The sequence below is a fragment of the Pteropus alecto genome, unplaced genomic scaffold (genome assembly GCF_000325575.1).
Source record: "Pteropus alecto unplaced genomic scaffold, ASM32557v1 scaffold40, whole genome shotgun sequence".
In the NCBI taxonomy this organism is placed as follows: Eukaryota; Metazoa; Chordata; class Mammalia; order Chiroptera; family Pteropodidae; genus Pteropus; species Pteropus alecto.
The window spans coordinates 2,839,116-2,858,989 of NW_006431919.1; the positions used below are offsets into that span (position 1 = coordinate 2,839,116).

The 19,874-nt window shown below is 46.7% G+C and overlaps 2 protein-coding genes across 3 annotated transcripts in view; one reads left to right on the forward strand and one right to left on the reverse strand.

Annotated features, from left to right (window-relative positions):
• The window catches only part of FAT2 (FAT atypical cadherin 2), a 52,389-nt gene extending 40,623 nt beyond the window's left edge, over positions 1-11,766 (reverse strand). The window contains exons 1-4 of the mRNA XM_006906428.1: positions 8,505-11,766; positions 6,428-6,742; positions 2,083-2,141; positions 414-725 (exon numbers count right to left, since the gene is read on the reverse strand). Coding sequence (XP_006906490.1) covers positions 414-725; positions 2,083-2,141; positions 6,428-6,742; positions 8,505-11,763 — 3,945 coding nt within the window. The 5' untranslated portion in view covers positions 11,764-11,766. The remainder of the gene's footprint in view (positions 1-413; positions 726-2,082; positions 2,142-6,427; positions 6,743-8,504) is intronic.
• Positions 1-19,874, forward strand: part of SLC36A1 (solute carrier family 36 member 1) — a 245,499-nt gene that overhangs the window by 93,086 nt on the left and 132,539 nt on the right. The gene's annotated exons all lie outside the window — the stretch shown is intronic.

Consider the following 19,874-nt stretch of genomic DNA (forward strand, 5'->3'; position numbering starts at 1 on the left):
CCCATGCCCTAGCCCTTTGCTTTATGGGCTTCCTATAAGGAAAATGTTCTTAGCCTCATTTTACAGATGATAAAACAAAGGCTCAAAGAGGTTAAATGACGTGTCCAAGGCCACACAGGTATAAAATGGCAGAGCTAGGATTAGAACCCAGGCTTATCTTGATTCCGAAGCCCCTGCTATACTCTCACCAAATCCTTATCTCTGAGAATAGAGCAGATTTGCCAGGCAAGGATTTTATTGCCTTCAAAGAGAAAGGTCCAGAATTCTGGTCCTTTGACTGAAGTTGGGGCTCCCAGTCTGTCTTGGAGTACTACCTCCATCATGCTGGTGGTGTCTCCCTCCTCCCGTATCCCCTAAGAAAATCCCTAACCGATTATGCCACTGCCCTTCCGCAGCCTCCATCCACCCCTCACCGTCAGGATGTTGTACTCTCCGGCTGTGAAGGTGCTGCTGGATGACACCACACCCGTCACTGGATCGATACTGAAGCCCTCCTTGTCAGTCTCTTCGATACTGTAGGTGACCCTGCCATTGAGACCCTCATCCAGGTCTGAGGCCACGAGCCTGTACACAGGCCCAGGGGTCACTGGGCTTGGCCTCTCTGGAAGGCGGACATTAAAGAGCTTGTGGGAGAACACAGGGGCATTGTCGTTGACGTCCAAGATGCACACCACCACCCTGGAGGTGGACCTTAAGGAGGGCTTCCCGTTGTCCAGCACAGTCACCTGGGGACAGAATCCAGCATGAGTTGCCAAAAGCAAAGCAGTGATTGTGTGTGGCGCACCCACTGCAACCCTACCACCGCCCCTGCTTTCTGCAGCCTGGAGCTGTCAGCCAGTCTGTTCTTTGGTATATGCTTGTGATTTTTATTATCTTAACCTCACCTACTTGGAACTCAGCTCTCTGGTAACCTTACCACAGGAAAGCCAGCAAGAACAGAGAAAGAATCCAGAAAGAACTGGAAGAAGACAAAGTCACAGACGCTCTAGACCAAAGCTGGTTCTTCAGGAGGCCAATGGGCCATTTCTTGGAGACCATTTACTTTTTATATGCTTGTAATCCTCATATGCTTTGTTCTCCAGTTTCTTTAAGCTACTGGAGGTTAGAAAAAACAAATGAGAAGATTTTTATGAAGGAGTGGGTGGTACCTTTTGAGTCAGACTGGCAGCTCGATGCATGACGTGAAATCCAGAGTGAGAGAAAAGACACTAAAATAATTTCAGAATCAGGGAGTATTTCACATAGAGGCAAATTGTCCCATGCATCAGTGACCCCAAGAGTACTAGACAGGACATTTCTACTCTAAATAGTCCTGAATTTTAAAAATATTCTGCTGTTTAAAGATAAATGTCGCTACTGATCTGTGGAGAATACTTCAATGTCTAGAACTCCAGTTCTTAGTTTGTTGCTTCCTAGTTTCTTACAAAGGGAATGTGCAGAGCCGGGGAGCCTAGGAAGCAAAGTTTATTTCAGTTTTGCTGAGGAATACGTATCCCTACCACCTGATGTCTTTAAGAGTGGAAGAGAGATGCCTGTTCATCAGTTATGGAAGGCTCAGGAGGGGGCATAACTAGAGTCCTTCTGATTGGTCAAGATCGATTCCTCTCACTGGAATGGGCACCAGGCAGGGATGCTTATGTGATTTTAGAGACATCCTAGAAAGAGCACAGATCTAGAAGTCAAAGGTCTGGGTTTTCATCCTGGCTCTGCTACTGACCTAGTATTTGACCTTGAGTGACTCTCTGTGGATCATGGGAATGGCTGGAAACCAGACTCAAGCGCATAGCACATGTATATCACTTTTTCTTCCTGTACTCACTGCAGGCATTATTAATCAATCAGTGCTTCTTGCCCAGCCTGGACATGGTTTCAGATTCTTTCCTTTCACAGTGCTAAAGAGCCAGCAAAGACCCTAAGAGTCTTCACTACCTACCATGGCAGAGCTCCACTTAAGTAGCAAGTTTTCCCTGAGCCTAGCACCCTCCTCAGCCACAGTGTTTGGAGACATGCGTGTGGCCCTAAGGCCTGGCTCAGCTCCAGCCTGGCTTCCTTCAGGCGGTTTTCAAATCCATCATTACTCACCTCTAGGATGTGTTCATCCTTGTTCTCTCGGTCCAGCTGCCGGGCCGTGGACAGCAGGCCTGGGGGAGAAATGGTCGGAGGGAGACCTGAGCTCGTAGGGCCACTTTACTGGAGGTAATTTCAAGAGTTACATTTGAATCCTAGAATCCTTCTGGTCTTTAGAGAGCAAGAACATTAAAGGGAAGTGGAACTCTGGAGAAAGAAGCGGGAGTGAGGAAGTAGGAGAGGACAACAGAGATGATGGCATCTGCAGGTTCCTTCCTACTTCTCACTTTCACCATTAGAAGGGTGTCGAGTGAAAACGACAGCTTGTCAGGAGTTACAGCAGGGATCACAGTCACTGCCTTTAGCTCATGAGAAATCACAACGTGGTAGCTTTTTACTCCTTTGTTATTATTACATCATTCACCTGGGTCCTAGTACCAGCTCTTCCTATGACCCGCTGGCACGGATGAGCAAGTAGACTCTTGTATCCCTCCTCTCCTCTCATCTGTAAATTGAGGAAGGGGGTCTTGGTGATCTGTAAGTCTAGTTTTAATTTTCTGCGGCACTATGGCTATAAATTGAGGCCACAAAAGAGAGAAGGTGTCAGTGCTCTGCAAGCATCAGGGAAGTCAAGACCGAGGTTATCAGGGGCCCAGGGGGCATCCAAGCCCATAGGCTGAGAGGTCATAGCTGGTAGGGAAGGTCTCTTAAAAGCAGAGCTATTCATTGGAGTCAGTGGGTCATCTGAAAACTTTCAATAGTTTCTTGCTGTTGTTTAGGCAATTAAATAATGGGGTAATGGAATGAAGAGTGAGGAATGAAGGGGGGAGGAGATTCCGTGTTGGGGTGGAGCCTCCAGTGCTGGAAATGGAATGAGATGTGAGGCGAGCCCTCCGTTAGGGACACGTTCTTGCCTTGTGCAGTAGAACCAAGTCATACTGAGTTTTTCTTCCTGAACCGAAAGCAGGCAAGGGAAGAATCAGAGATCCTGAAAAGCCCCACAGCCAGAGGCCCTTCCAGTCAGAGAAGAAAGACAGTTCTCTGGGACAGTGTGCATATTTATTGTCCCTGGTCACTCTGCCCACTCAACCCCAAGCTAAGGGGCCCAACAGGGGAGTACCTTCCAGGATCTGGGCACCCTCCACGCCCCCGCCAGAAGAGTGCAGGGGCACTTTGGGGGCATTGGCAAGTAAGTCTTCCTTCCGTCTCGGTCCTTGCTTTCCTCCCTGCTCCTTCTCTCCCTTCATCTCCTCCTTTTTCTGTCTCTCTTCTTTCTCTGTTTCTCTCTAATCGCCCTCCTTTCTTCCCGTCCAGATCTTCTTCTCTCCCTTCCCCTTCTTTGCCTCTCTGAATCTCAGACTTTCTTTCTCCATCTCTGCCCCTCTGTTTTTCCTTTTCTCTCTCTGCCTTTCTCTCACCATCGCCTCCCCCGACCTTCTAAGGGCCAGCGTCCCTGGACTTACTGCCTGTAGCTTCCTGGGTCATTGACCTGTTATCAACCTCATCCCCTCTCTGAGGTTGTCGTCAGGCTTCCCAGGAAGCCTGTGTAGAATGAGGACATGGCAGAGCCAGTCTATGGGGCTGTGCGAAGGGCCACTAAGGACTCTTCCTGGCACAAGGTGGGCACTGAGCTGATTCAGTTCTTATCATTTCTTGCCTTCAAACAAAATTTCCCCCATTACCCTGCTTAGGCTCATTTTTAACTCCTTCCTCCCCCTTCTTTTTCTCATCCAATAATTTTCCAAATGCTGTTGGTTACACCTCTAATGGAGTCCAGATTTTTCTACTCCTTTAACTCTGACCCACTACAGTCTACATCTTACCCCAAATACCTTCCCAGCTCCCTCTCCCTCTTCTGCCCTCCCTCAGGACCCTAGCAGCCAGCACTCACTGAGCTCTTACATGTCCAGACATTCTTCCGAGCTCCTCACATATCTCTATTAAGTCATTTAATCTTCACAACTACCGAGGAGATAGCGACACTTATCTTCATTTTACTGGTGAAAAAACTCTGACATAGAGCAGTTAGTCTCTATGTATCTCCCAAGATCTTACTTACAGTTAATAAGTGCTGAAAATGATATGCCTTTAGAAATTGACCTACTTGCTGTGTCTTTAACAAGACCTGGGGCTTTTTCCTTCCTGGCTAGTGCTCCTGTTGCTCTCTTGCCCATGGGTCCTCCCCGATTACTGCCTGTCCGTGTTCCCTGTCCTTCGGCCCGGTATACCCCTGCTTCGTGAAGCTGTTGCTGATCTGCCACACTGCGCAGCTTCCTGTCTTTTCTGAGCAGCCACGGCATCGCATCTACACAAATTTAACGATGTGCTCTTCTGCACTGGTTCTATAGTTTCTTATATTCCGATCTTCATGCTTCTGAGGGACTAAATTCCTTAAGGCTTGAAATTGTGCTGTATTTATTTTCACATATCTCCATAGCACATAATTTAAGTGCTTAGAAAGGGCAGACAGATTTAAACGTTAGCTGAATAAATGGATGAATCTTGGGCTTAACAAAAGATTGTGAGTGCTGGCAGAGATCCATTCATTCATTTCCCTATTATTTATTGAGATTCTATTGTGTTCCAGGCACTGAAGATATTAGTGGGCAAAAACAATCGAGGTTTCTTTTCTAAAAAGTCTGTGAAGTCTAGGGAAGGACATAGATAATTAATGGAATAATCACACAAATGAATATAATGTTCTATGTAATAAGTGTTTTAAAAAAGGGAGGCAGGTAGATGGTGCTGGGAGATTTACTATAGTGTTAGAAAAAAATTCTCAAATAAAGAGCAGCTGGGCTGGGATCTGAGCTAAGAGCAGGAGTTAGCCAGACAAAAAGAGAGAAGAGACTCCAGGCAGAAGGAACGGCATGTGCAAAGGCCTAGCGCCAGGAGAGCTCATGGACTGAAGCAGGCCATGTGGCTAGAACCAGAGAATGGCAGAGTGAGAGAGGCAAGAGGAAGCCAGGAAGGTCAACAGGGGCCAGACGCAAGAGTGTGGACTCAGCAGGATCTGGCTCTACTTAAGGGCATAGGAATACCATTCACAGTATCCAAGTAGGGAAGTGGAGCGATATAATGGGGCTGGGGGCTCATTGCTGATTGATTATTTTACTTTTAGATGTTTATGCTGCTAAAAATTTCTTCTCCTCAACTGCAGGAAGACTAAGAACTTCTCTGCCCTCTGAGGCATTTTGCCAGACCCAATACCAGGGAACTGTTGACAGTAAACAGAATAGAGATTTGGAAGACATCAAGAAGCTAATATTTGCCTTAGGTGAGAGATCTCTTCCCTCTCTGAAAAGGGAGGGAAGGGTGGACCCAGGTAGAGAGCTAGTTAGGCCTGTTTTCCTGGGTGAAAGCATCCTTTTAGGAAGACTAATTCACTCCCTGGGTCAAAGGTTAACAGGGAAGGTTCCAAACGAATGTCACTGTGCAAGTAGACACTGGTATCCCTCACCCACTGTCTGCCCCAAGACCTCTAGGCTCATGCTTTTCCTGAGTTCCTTTTGTCTTAAAAGTGAGGAACTGCCCACTAGCTTTCCTTCCTCTAATCTCGCCAGGGTTCTAGCATTCCAACAGTGAGTTGTTGGAGCTGGAGGATAGGATCATGGGTTCAGAGAAAAGTATGTTAACCTTCTCTGCAATAGGATTGATGTTCATCTTCCAAGAGGAAGATGGGGCCTCGGAGAAGTATACACAGCACTGAGGACTGGCTTTCAAATTCCAACACCAACAGGAGCCAGGCAGGTAGCATAAATTCGGGAAAAAGTTTGGCAATAATGCAACAGGAAATGAGGGGACTGTGGAGACCAGAGGACATGTGCCTGCTTTTCATAGGGAGCTGCTGTTGCCTCCAGGCAATTGTGGCCCTGTGGGAATGGGGACTCAGTGGAGCCAGATCTTCTGTTTTGTTTTTAAGAACAGTTAGAAATTGGAAATGTTTTGTGGAATTTCCTAATTTTTAAATGTCAGAAACAACTCAAAAAATCATTATTTGAATGATTAAATGTTGGGAGCACTGGGAGGTCTGTAATAGTTCCAGCTTGACCACCAGGCAACCTGCTAGCATCCCTAGACCCCAAGGAAAGAAAATTGGTATGTATTATTTCCACTTGGAGATGGAGTTTGTAAGGCAGTGGTTCTCAGACCTAGCACATCAGAATCACCTGGATATTTTGTTAAAATACAGAGTTCTAGGCCATACTCTGAGTTCTGATTTAGTAGATTTAAGGTGGGGCCTGAAAATGTGAATTTCTAATAAGTTCCTAGGTAACTGTCGATGATGCTGGTCTGAGACCACACTTTGAGAAGCACTGTTGTAGAGAATCCTGTTCCTCCAGATTTCTGAGGTCCTTACCTGTGAGAGGGTGAATAACAAAGAATCCCATATGGTTCCCACTGGTGATGTTGAAGGTCAGCTTCTCTTTGGAGCTGGAGTCCAGGTCCCAGGCATCTAGCTGGAGCACAGAAGTGTGCAAGGGTGCATCCTCCCGGACGGAGGGGTAAAACACGGGTCTGGACATCCGGGGTGGGTTGTCATTGACATCCATAACCTCGATGTAGACTTCAGTTACGGCAGAGAGGGGTATGGAACCCCGATCCACTGCCAACACGGTCAGCCAGTAGCAGGACACAAATTCTCGGTCCAGGGGTGTCAGAGTCTGAATCAGTCCTAGGGACAGTTAATCACCAAACTCAAAATATTTTAGAGCTCAAAGTAGTGTTAGAAATCACCTTACCTAACACTCTCCAAACTGTACTCTGGAAAGGATATTAATAGGTAATCTGTGAGAAAAGGGAACTGTTGGCACTATGGTGTGGGAGCTGCTGAGTTAAACACGGGGAATTCGTATCCTCGAAACCTCTCAGAGTTTTTCCTCTGCTAAAATAGGCCCATGACTCTGGCATCTGCAGGGTTTCCAGAAGACAGTGGTAGTTGACTTACTTTCTCCTAACTACTTTCAACCCAAGTCCTATTGATTGATTTATTTCACATCCTTTAAGGGATTTCCTTACAGTTGTTCCTAATCTGGTTCCCTCAAGCTTCAAGTATTATAGATACAATTTAAGGGTTAGGGATTTGACAAATAAATTGCTGTTTCTCTCTCCATTATCTTTATGATTTTAAAGACTTAGCTTCATTCATTAGTTCACTAACTCCACAAATTGCTTACTTATGGGCCAGCACTTTTCTAGAAGTCTAGGGTCCAATAGTGAGCAAAAGAGGCTTACACCCTAAGTTCTCATGGATCACACGCAGATGGAAGGGCCTCTGTGAAAGGGCAGGGCCTATGCTCACAGCCATAGCATGTCAGAGTTGAAAGAACCTTATTCCTTTGACAGATGGGGAAACTCAGGGCCCTAGAGAGAGCACGACTTGACCAAGATCTTGGTAGGTGGAAGAGCTGGGTCTAGAACTGACTCTCAATCTAGTGCTTTTTCCACCATATCAACCTGCCCTTTACCCTGGAAATAAATCACCTATCAGATGGTAAATTCTTTGAGAGCAGTGACCTACCTTCATTCACCTGGGTTCTCCCCCAGCGTGCCTATATCAGGACCTTACAAATAGAGGATGCTCACTAAGTGTTTGCAGAATTGTACTTATTTTCTATGAAGCTTGAAAGGAATAAGTAAGTTGGTTCTACCTTTTTGGAGGGCAATTTGAAATATCTATTAACATCGAAAACATGTATTATCCTTTGACCCAGCAGCTACATTTAAGAGTTTTTCCTATAGAGACTAATGAATGTGAGTAAAAGTATATGGACAAGGATGTTACACCTATATGTAGAATAAAATGTAGCTATTAAAAAGGAATGACAAAGATTTATATGTACAGACATATAAGATATCCTGGGGGTATGTTATGTGAAAAAATAAGTTTTAGAATTAGTGTGTGTCAATTGTGTGTTTTCATAATAATAACATGAACAGTGATAATATATCAGATACAAAGAAGAAAAATTTAGAAGATTATAGACCAAATTGTAAATCAATATTATATCTGCGGAGATGGGTCACAGAGAAACACTCATTTTTAAATTATATATAGAAAAATTTATAATCATAGCGTATTACTTTTATAAGCAAATATACGTAATATTTTTGTATGTATATATGTATATATATGTATATGTGTGTATGTGTGTGTATATATGTTGTATGTGTGTGTATAATGTATATATACATTATACACACACACACAGGATGCTAGTGATATGGCTGATTTGACTTAAATGGATATATACATACATGCATATATGCATACATATCCCTAGTATGATAAAAATAAAAGTGACAGGAAGGAAAGTCCCTATTTATTCCTTTTCTTTTTAGCCTGCAGTCTGACTTTTTTCAGGACAGTCCCTGATTTCCCTTAAGCCCAGCCTCTCCCAGCACCTGGGACTCCCATCCTACCCAGCTCCTGGTACCTGTGTCTTGGTTGATGCTAAAGGCTGTGAGACTGGTGCCAGCCCTCAAGAAGTACTGGAGCTCCCCATCCAAGCCACTATCATCATCGTGGGCAGCCACTACCATCACCTGGGTTCCCGGGGGACTGTTCTCCTGCACCTGGCCCTGGTGCACAAAGGAGGCAAAGCGGGGAGGGTGGAGATTTTCATTCACATCCAAGACTATCACCTCCACGTGGCAGAGGGTCCTTCGGGACAGGGGCCTCCAACTGTCACTGGCCCACAGGCTCAGATTGTACCCAGCCTGCCTCTCAAAGTCCAGCTCTTTCTCCAGACTGAGTGCGCCGGTCATCAAGTCCACCTGGAAGGTCCCATGGGCATCATCCAACAGGATATATCGAACTTCTCCTGCAGGGCCCAAGTCAGGATCAAAGGCATCCAGAAATGTTAAGATAGTTCCTGGGGGCAAGTCCTCTGGGACCTTCAGGCTACTGAATTCTGTGATGCACTGGGGAGAGTTGTCATTGACATCTTCCAATGCGACGGTCAGGTCAGTGACAGAGAAGAGCTGGTGGCCCTTCCTGGGCTGATCCCTGGCCTCCACCTTGAATATATACTGAGGTTCTGATTCCCGGTCCAGGTGTCCTATGACAACTAGTTCCCCAGTGAGGGGGTGGAGGGAGAACTTCTCTGTGGGGCTTAGCAGGGTGTAGTGAACCCTCCCATTGTCATCCGAGTCAGCATCTTTTGCTTTTAGCTCTGCAATTGTGGTTCCAACTTCTATGTCCTCTGAGATGGTTACCTGGTACCCACCAGGAGGGAATATGGGTGCATTGTCATTCCAGTCTTTCACATTCACTGTCAGCAGCTTCCAGGAGGACTTCTGGGGAGTGCCCAGGTCATACACTGTTACATTGAGGATGTAGAAGCTGGTGGTTTCATAGTCCAAGGGGGCAGCTACAGTGAGCAGCCCTGTCTCCAGCTCAATGTCAAAGCAGCCCTCTTCATTGCCATCTGCAATCACGTAGACCAGTTTGCCATTAAAGCCAGTATCAGAGTCAGTGGCTGCCAGGTGGGCCAGGGAGGTGTTGAGAGGAACACTCTCAAGGATGTCAATGGACTGTGGGAAGTGGTCCTCAAAATGAGGGGTATGATGATTGATCTGATATGCACTTAAGGAAGTGAAGTCCTCATTATTGGAGTCCTGGTTCAGAAGCCCAACAGAGTGGAGGATGGTCTTTGTGAAATGCGTCAGTACCCCTGTCTTATCACATGTTATAGGAACCTCAAAACGAGGGTCCTTCACTATAGTAAGATTCAAAGTTGTGGGAGAAGCATAGTATTTCCCATCTGAGGCTGTAATTTTCAGGGAATAATTGATGAATTGACCAGTAGTGTGATTCATAAAAGAGCGTTTGAGGGATATCACCCCGGAGAAATGATTTAGATCAAAATACTCTAGTTCATTGCCTGACACGAACTCATATTTTAGGTTCTGAAGCTCATCCACATCTATAGCTGACACAGTCATTATTGATTTTTCTACTGGCCAGTCTTCACGGATAGACCCAGTACAGTTGACTTGTTCAAACATAGGTTTGTTGTCATTCAAGTTATTGAGCCTAAGAGAAACAGATACTTCCTTTTCCTGGCGAAATGGGGATCCCCAATCTGATGCCCGTACCTGGAAGGTATAAATTCTTTTCATGAGCTCATAGTCCATGGGTTTGGTGGTGGAGATGATCCCCAGGTAAGGGTCGACAGAAAAGGGCACGTCTTTTGGACGAGCGATGGAATAGGTGACATATCCATTCTCTCCATGATCCCGGTCTGTGGCAGTAACAGTCAAAACAGTGGTGCCTGGAGGGATGTTCTCATCAAAGGTGCCGTCATAGGAAGACCTGTTGAAGATGGGGGCATGGTTGTTACAGTCCACGATGTCAATGACCACAGTGGTGGAGGCCAGGCCTGGTGAGGTTCTGATGTGTAACTGATAGTGGGCTCGGTCGTGGAAGTCCATGAGTTTTGTGGTGGTGATGAGCCCAGAGCGAGCATGAAGTTTAAACCCTGCACTCCCTGAGGATGGCTTTAGAACATACTGCAAGTTGGGGAAGGCTCGGGTTACTTTCACCATCACTACTCGGCTGCCAGGAGGGGAAAATTCACTAAGCTGCACTCTGTAAACAGCCTTCTCAAATTCGAGGGAAGTCAGTTTGGAAGGGGGTAGGTGAAAGCCCCTGATCTGGGAATAAAAGGAAGGCCTGCTCTCACTCCTGGCCCGCAGGCTGAGGTTGAATCCATGAAGGTGCTCCAGCCAGTCGATGTCTTTGACGGACACCAAACTGAACTCGCTGCTCCGAGCATAAGACTTGATGGCTTTGAAGTACTTTCCAGAGTCACCATCAACAATTTCCAGTGAGTCCACTTCAGCGCCTGAGCCGTTTGCATCTACCAGTACAGTGGCGTAGGTGGCACTCTCACTGCTGTCTGGTGGGGCCACTGCCACCGAGGTGATGGCCAGGGGCTTCCTGAGGGCCGGCTCTACAAGGATGACGAGTGCAGCCAAATTGCCAAACCCGTTGCCCTCTGAGATTTTCCGCATGCGGTCCACAGCCAGCACCTGGAGCTCATATTTCCCTCTCCAGGTGACGTTTAGCTTCCCAGCCAAGGTGACCACACCACTGGTGGGATGGATGGCAAATATCTCTGACCTCATGTTAAAGGCATAATAGAACTCGGCGTTCTGGCCCAGATCAGCATCCGTGGCAGTCACCTGGCAGATGGGGCTCTTGAGAGGCATGTCCTCAGAGATGGTGACTCGGTATGAAGGTGGGGAGAAGAGAGGCTTCAGGTCATTCTGGTCCAGGATGTGCACCACCACACGGGTCAGAGCTTCGAACTCCAGGGTCTTGTCCGTGGCTTGGACGATGAGGGTGTAGCTATCTTGCACCTCCCTGTTCAGAAGAGCTGTGTTGCTGCTCTTCGTCCTGATTCTCAGAAAGCAGAAGTTGCCCACCACGTACTCCTCGGTTTTAAACACATTGGCCACATCTCCGGAGATGATCCGGTACCTCACTGCCCACTGGGGCTCGGCGAGGTAGATGCCCATTTTCACAGAGCTCTCCACGTACGTCTTGGGAGCAGAGTTTTCATAGATGGTCGCATTATAAAGGGGGTGTGTGAAGTGCCAGGCAGAGGAGGAGATGATCCCTTCTAGGGGCTTCTCACAGGTTGTACAATGAAGCAAGAAAACGACAAAACCCAACGAGGCAATAATCATGGTGGAAAAACTGAAACCCTGAGCAAAAAGAAAGAAAGTGTACAAGTTAGGAAGAAAATGGTTCCTACTGCTGTAGTTCCTAACTGGGGGCGATTTTCCCTGTACGGGTGGGTCGTCGGCCATGTCTGAAGATATTTTCGACTATCCCAGCTCTTGTAGGTGGGTGGGGGGAGGGGAGGGGATATAATTGCTACTGGCATCTAGTGGTAGAAGTCAGGGATGCTGCTAAACATCCTACAATGCACAGGGCAGCTCCCCTAAAACAAAGAATGATCTGGCCCCAAATGTCAATAGTGCTGAGGTTTAGACACCCTGCATTTGAAAGATAACTGACTAGTTTAAATGCCCTCTTGAGGGCACCTGGCAGATCCAGCACAGTTCTGACCATTTCACTGCTTTTCTCTCAAAACTTTCTGATGCTGAAGTAGTTCCAACCAGTTAACCAAGCTTAGCAACCTGGCTCTAAGTACTTCCTGCAAGATCCCTCCGTCAGGGCAGAGCTCCAGCCAAACTGAGCTGAGTGCACATGCAGGGGCTACAGAAAAGCGAAGTGACCAAGGTCATAGGCCTGGCATCAGGCTTCTTGGCTGTCAGCCCTGGTTCCACCACTGACTAGCTGGGTGACTTTCTGGGTAGGTTACTTAACCTCTGTGGGTGTCGATCTTCTCTTCTGTGGAATGGGAACAAGGATTTTACCTCAGTGGATTGTTGTGAAAATTAAGTGAAATAACAAAGTAAATGACCTAGCAGGATACCTGGCACATAGTAAGTTTTAACATACTATTAGCTATTATTAGTTTCTCTGGGGGAGAGGACCTGCCCAGGGCCTTGCAGCTAGATGGAGGCAAAGCAAGAATTAGATCTCGAGCTCCTTGTGTCACAGGCCAGGGCTACTTGCCCTACCCCAGGCTTACCTACACCTGTCCCACCACAGGTCCCTGTGGACAGGGCCTGACTCTGACTCACCTGGTAACCCCAAACATAGAAAACTCCTTTACTCCTGGAATGCCAGAGCGGACACGGACCTTAGAGATGACGGAGTTCTGATCCTGCTCCTCATGCACAGGTGGGAATAGAGCCCCAGAGCAGGGAAGGGTCTTTCTTGCCCCAAGTCAGAGGGTGGGTGGCCAGGTGAGAACTAGTCCCTGGGAATTGTTGCACTAATCTAATGCTTCACCCCTCTAAGACCTGCCACAGTCCCCATTCTCTCCCTTGCTTTTTCCCACAGGATCCCATAGGGCTTGTCCCTGAACTCCAGCCTGGGTCAAAATGTGAGACTCATCAGGGCCCAAGGGTGGGATGGAGCAGGGAGGAGGGCAGAGTTGGTTGCCAAACTAGAAGCTGGTGCCTGGCCCGCTCATGGGAGTCTTGACTCCAAGGAGCTTAGTGGCTGCCAGCCAGATGTGCCAAGCATTCCTGGATGAAACAGGCAAGACCTGTTTTTCCAGTCGCCTTGCTCTTCAAAGGCAAGGAAGAGTTAAACTTTCAGAGCAAGCGGGGGAAAGGAGAGGCTTGGATCCTTGTCTTTCCTGAGTCCCGAGGGAACTGAATGCAGGTTCTTTAAGACTGTGCAGGTAGCATCCCAACATGGGAGGCAGGATGGAGGCAGGAATGGAAAAGGCTGCCTAACATGGGATCTAAAGCCTGTGACAGAAAAGAATTTGAATATGCCCCCTCTTTCTGGCCTCCCTACCACCCTCACTTGAGATTTTGTTAGTGATTTCCTAAGCCCAGGCACCTCAGGAAAGAGAGAACATGATGGAAGCAGATTCTATACTTGAGGTCCTAAAGCCAGTGACAGAAAAACGTCATTTGTTCCCCACCTTTCCTCCCCACCTACTCTTACCCCTTACTTACCACTGCACCTTAGCGGAGCCAGCCTGAGGCACAAGCCATACTCACTGAGTCCCTGACACAGTCTCCTGCAAGTGGGAGGGGACCCTCGAGTCACTCGGACCCCGACCACCCCAGGATCGCATTGTTTTTGAAGTTGAAGCCCCAGGGGGAAATGAGTCCTTACCCCAGTCCCAGGTCCACTCGCTCTGTGCACAGCCCAGCGAGCCCAGAGTACACGCAGCCTCCCAGCTTTACCTGCCCTGCTTTGTGGAAGACTTCCTGTTCACCAGGTCAGCACCCGTGTCAGGCAGGCCCCAACAAGACACACCACCGCTCAGCAGCTGCACAGGCAGCTTGCAGAGCGCAAGCCGTTAAGATGAACTGTAGGAAGGGACCTGGGGCGGAGTCTCTCTGGAGGAGGATAAGATGCAATGAGAATGCACCCTTGGGTGGGGGTTTGGTGCCCATGGCTGTGTTCAAGCTGTAGGACCTGCAGACCTGATGACTGGTTTGCTGAGGAAGGACCTGTGTCTGGATGTTGTTTTCTGGCACCAGGTTGGGGCACGTGAACAAGTTTGCAGGTACAAAGGCACATTGGGCTCCCCGAGCCACTCTTCTGGCCTACTTAGAACCACTTAGAACCACTGCTTCAAAACATCTTATGAAGATGTAGGTCAGTTTGTATCACTTTCCTGCTTGAGATTTTCCAGTAGCTTCCCATAGCATTCAGATTAAAATCCGAACTCCTTACTATGTCCTAGAATGCCCCATACTACCTGGGCCCAGCCACCTTCTCCAGTCGCACCTCCCAGCACTCTGCCCATTATTTAGCAAGCTGTAGGGACCTTTCCACTTTACAGACAAACCTAACTGGGATCTGCCTCAGGGCCTTTGCACTTGATACTTCCCTTGACTTAAGATTCTCACATACCTAGCTCTTTCTTGTTATCTAGTTCTCAGCTCAAATGTTACCTCCTAACCCCCAGATTGATGTGGTATCCTTCCTAACACCCTCCTTTATGACACCACCCCATCTTCTCCATGGCACTTATCACCGTACAGTATGTTCTTGTTTATTTGCTTGTCCTGCACTGGACAATGGGCTCCATGAAGGCAGGAGCCTTGTGTGTCTTGTTCATGAATGCCTTCCCAGTGCCTAGATCAGTGCCCGGCACATAAATACTAGTTGAAAAATGGAAGTATCTGGACTTAGGAAAAGCAACGACCGAATGAAAACTGAAAGAAACTTTAATGAAACTCTTACTTTTTAAAGCTAGAAAATCGTCTTAAAGAAAGAAAGGGGTTTGCCTAAAATCACATGGTAAGAAGTAGAGCCAGGTTCTTTCCTCCCGACCATGCTGCCAAAAGGAGAAGCTTTGGTCACTTGTGGATCTGGCTGTTTGGGTTCAAGGCCCAGCTCCACCACTTGCTAACTGTATCACCTTGGGTTGATTAGTTACTCAGCATCTCCAGACCTTAGTTTTCTCATCTATAAAATGGGGCTATTAAGAATACCGCTTTCATGGGGTTTTATGAAGGCTAAATAAGATCATACATATTAATGTGCTTAGCACACTGCCTGAAAAGCACTCAATAAATATTAGTTATTATAGTTTTCAAAGCCAAGGTAGAATCAAAGCCCGAGGTAGGGGTGAGGGTGGGGTCCCCTGAATCCTCTGGCGGAGGACTAGCCTGTGCCCCTGCAGAGCAGGAAGCCACTGGTCGCTGGTCGAGTCTAAGCTTGCTGGCCCAGCCACAGGCTGTTCTGGGAAGCTGCGAGCAGGCGCTTGTCTGGGGTGCGGCCTCATGCTCTTGGCTCCCCAGGCTCAGGGAGAGATCTGTATGTGGGTGAATGTGCATGTTTGCAAGAGAGCACACACACATACTTAGGAGGCAATTTTTGAATAATTGTTCGGGTACATTAGTTGTGAGCGCCTACTTGACCGAATCCATACGATGTGAGTAAATAAATTGGTAGCTGTGGGGCTTGAGTATGCATGTGTGTGAGCAAGCGCAGGTGTGGGGGTTCACGAATGGACCTTTTTAGGATATATCTGTGACAAACTCCATCTCCGTGTAACTCCCAAACTCATTTCATAGATGGGGAAGGGAACAGAGGGGGTTCACAACACACAGGTTCTGGCTGTGTGACCTTGGGCAAGTGGCTTACCTTTTCTGATCCTCAGTTTCTCTACTTCCTATACTATTTTGAGAATGAAATTAATGTACGTAAATGGTGAAATTGTATGTGACATAGTTTTCAACACCTATTACCAAGTACTATTACTTTTTAGCTGCTGCTGGCTCATACTATTATTGACGAGTTTGTGGGTAATGAAAACTCTCAGATATATTATCATATCACCCCCAGGCTGATTTTCTACAACTAAATGCCATAGGACTTCAGTGGGACCGTGATTCATTTCACCCCATGTTTTAGTTCACTGCTCCAGCTTCTCAGAATCTTGATTCTGACATTCAGAAACTTGGTGGTTATAACATCCATGTCTTTACCCAAGTCATTGGTAAAAGTCTGAGTACACCTGGGAGGAGCAGCGCTCTGAGATCTTTGCTCATTTTCTTGGTTAGTGATTTCGAGTACAATTTTGGAATGAGTCACCTCAGAATATGGAGAGCTCCCCATCACCGGTGGCATCTAAGCACAGTCTAGGCGGCCACCTGTGAAAGGTGTGCTACTCTAGGGTAATATTTGCCCTTGGCAGAGACAAGAAGAGCTCCAAAGCTCCTTCCAACTCATGTGGCTCTGGGTCTTTGGCCTGTGCAGGCCTGTGGTCTCTGCTAGACCCTAAATGAGCTCTTAAAGGCACTGAAGGCGTTTCCTCTGGCTGTGGCTCAGGGCTGCACACGCGCCAATGCTTGTTCAATGGTCAGTGTAATAAGCTGACCCCTTGGGAGACCTTTATCTAAAGTCACTCTTCCCTGTGTGGCCTTGGTCAAGTCAGTCACCAAAGCCCTATGGACCTCTTTCCTCATCCGTAATGACATGTGCGTGCTATTGGTGGCGATGGGGAGAGCTAGAATGGATCAGTGATTTCAAAACCCTCTATTGCTTTCAGGGGCAGAATCTCTTTTTTCCTAATGAAATTGTACCTGGAAGCACAATCTATAAAGAGATTCGAAGCAGAGCTGCACTATTAGAAGCAGGGGTAGAGGCCTAGGACTCTGCTCACAGGCTTGTCCCTCATCCCCTAGGAGAACACCCTCTTGGAAAGCACAGGTTAAAAAACTGGACTGGGTGACCTCTATGAGCCCCTTCAGAACTGACAAGCTGGAGTTCTGCTATTATAACATTCTGTGTCCTATCATAAAAAGTTCTAAAACATATGGTTGGATTACGCTGTTATTCTAATGCTTTATGATCTGTATTTGTAATGGTCCCTGTGCAGTGACTCAGGCATTTTAGTTCTAGGCGTCTGTGACTATGTGAATAATTCTATCCCCTTCCTGGAGAACCACATATACTTGGAGGAATTCAAAGTCAAATCAAACTTCCGATAAAGAAGCTCCTACCAGATTTGTTCAAAACGTCAGGCTTTGTTTCTGACAATGAAACTCCTCCTCATCACTCCCAGAAGTCCCGAGGCACAGTTCAGCAATGACATTCTCCCATGGCCCAACACCTTCCCTTTTCTTAGGCATGACACAAATGTTAATTAACAGCCCACATAATACCCCTAAGAAACATATCCGCCCTTTTACTTCCATGTCGAAGATAAGGGAAACTCAGATTTGCATGGCACACCCAAGGCCACCCAGGAAGGTGGTGGCCGAACTGAAAACAGCCAGCCAGATTTTCTGAACCTGGATGCTCCTGATTTCCTAGGCTGTGGGAAAAAGCAATAAAGTAAGATATCTTTTAGAATTTGGAGAGCCTTTCATGAAAGAAAGAGCCACTGGATTCATTCCCCTGGATTGGAGAATGTCTACACTCCCTCCAAATTCTAAATGTAAAATAACCACGAATTTGGGTACCTCAGTGTGTATTGTCTGACCCCACTCCCCTCCCCACCACTACACCTGCCTCAGGTATCCAGTGTTAGGGCTAGTTCTTGTGGCTCTCAAAATCGTGGGTCACAAAATCGTGCAGATGGTGTATGTGTGGTGGTGGTGGCGGCGAGGGGGCTTAGGAGGGATTGTGCCTTTGAATCAGAATTAAAACCATAAGTGAAAGGAAGGTGACATTCCAGGTACCTGCTAGACAGGAAGTCTTTAGCTACCAAAATTATTTTTCCCCTTAGAAGTAGGGAGCCACCGAAGGTTTTTGAGAGTCATTTGCTGGTTTGTGGGTGGCCACTGCTGGGTTCTCATGAAATAGAACAAGTCAAAGAGCTGGATATGAGCAGGAAAAGGGCCAGTGGCTTGAGCCCTAGATGGGTTGTGTGACCTTGGGAAGGTTACAGAACCTCTTCTGAGCCTCAATTTACCTGTCTGTAAAATGACGATAATAAAAGCTACTCCTACCTACTTCCCAGGGCTGCAGGGAATATAGATGCTATGACAGGTGAAAGCACAGAGAGGAAAGACGCAGAATAATATCTTATTAGGACAAATAATGGCTTGGTAAATGGTAGCCAAACTTCCAGCAGACTGAGAGGCTGTGTCAGGAGGGTTGTTTGTAAAGGCCAGGCCTGTGCAAGCCTGGAATTAGAGGAAAGAAAAAAAACAAAGTCCTCATTTAGGGCCTGGGTAAAAGAGCTGGGGCTGGGATCCCCTTCTTTACCAGTATTCTGATTATTATTATCGATGACAAAAATTATACCGTCTTTTATCTGTATGGTAATATGTAAGTTTTCAAAAAATGTCTTCATGCGTTATCTCACCTGGTCTTTGGGTAGGAAGCACAGTACTGAGTAGAATTAGTAATAAGAAAGTGGGTTGCGGTATCAGATAGATCTCATTTCAAACCCCAGCCCTGCCACTCAGCAGCTGTGTGGCCTGGGGCAGTTATTTAACTTCTCTGATCCTGGAAAAAAGGAAATGATAACAGCACCTATCTCATGGAGCTGCTGAGAAGGCAGAATGAGCCAACGCATGGCAAATACCCAGTTCTGGAATATGCTCAGTACAAGTCAGTTATTGTACCAACCTCATCTGGTTGTACCAACCAACCTTATTATAAAACTTATAATTACTCTCATTTTTAAAATGAGACCAAGGCTCAGATAATTTGAAGGCTCTGCCCAGGTTCACCCACCTAGTAGGTGGCGAATTCAAGTACGATCCCAGAATAGGAACCCATGTTCCAAGAAGAGAGACTCAGAGGAGGCTGGAGTAGCTGGAGCTGATTCTCTAGAGCAGTTCCCTCCAACAGAACTTTCTGCAGTGATGGCAGTGTTCTATATCTGAGCTGTCCTGGGCGAGAGCCCTTTCAGATCTGACATGAGTAGCTATATACGTCTATCAAGCATTTCAAATGTGGCCAGTACAACTGTGGAAGTGAGTTTGTAATTTTATTTAATTTTAATTAATTTAAATTCACATAGCCACATGTGGCTAGTGGCTACTGTATTGGCCAGCTTGGCTCTAGAGAGCCTGGTGCAGGAACCAAGGACGTGTGGGATTCAGAGGAGCATTCCAGGTCCACCTACCCGGCAGGCCCAGTGGACACACCAGGGCCCACAGAACTTTTAGGGCCCATGAAAATGTTTTAATTTCTCTTAAATTCAGAAAAAAGAAAACAAAATTTTAGGTAGAAGAAAACGCTGTCATATATAATAATATATTCATCTTTATAACAACATTGTCAGAAAATATTTTTAGTATTTTTTTTTTCATAGAGGAAGAGACCTGCAAAGGCTAAAATGTCTAGGACTCTCGAAAGTCACAATTTGACCCTGGCAGATGGACATTTGAAGGCCACAAAGAGCTTCCAGACACCTGGGCATTGGGGAAGAAAAGGGATAAAGTGGGGGATGATAAGTGTTTTGTTATTGGGCCTTCTCTGCCAAAGTCGTTCATTCATTTGGTCCGTATTTTTTTATTGAGGGCTTACCCTGTGACAGGCATTCTAGAGCAGAGAACAAAACAGATGAGGTCCCTGCTTTTATGGGGATTGTATCCTAATGGCAGAGAGAGAGCATGTGTATGTGCGAGAGAGAATAAAAAATATATATACTATATCAGGTGTGAAAAGTAATATGAAGAAAAATCATGCAAGGCAAGGTTAGAGAGTGAGGGGTGGAGGATGATGTTTTGGAAAGGGTAGTCAGGGGAGTCCTACATGACAAGGTTACATTTGAGCAGGGGGAGGGCCA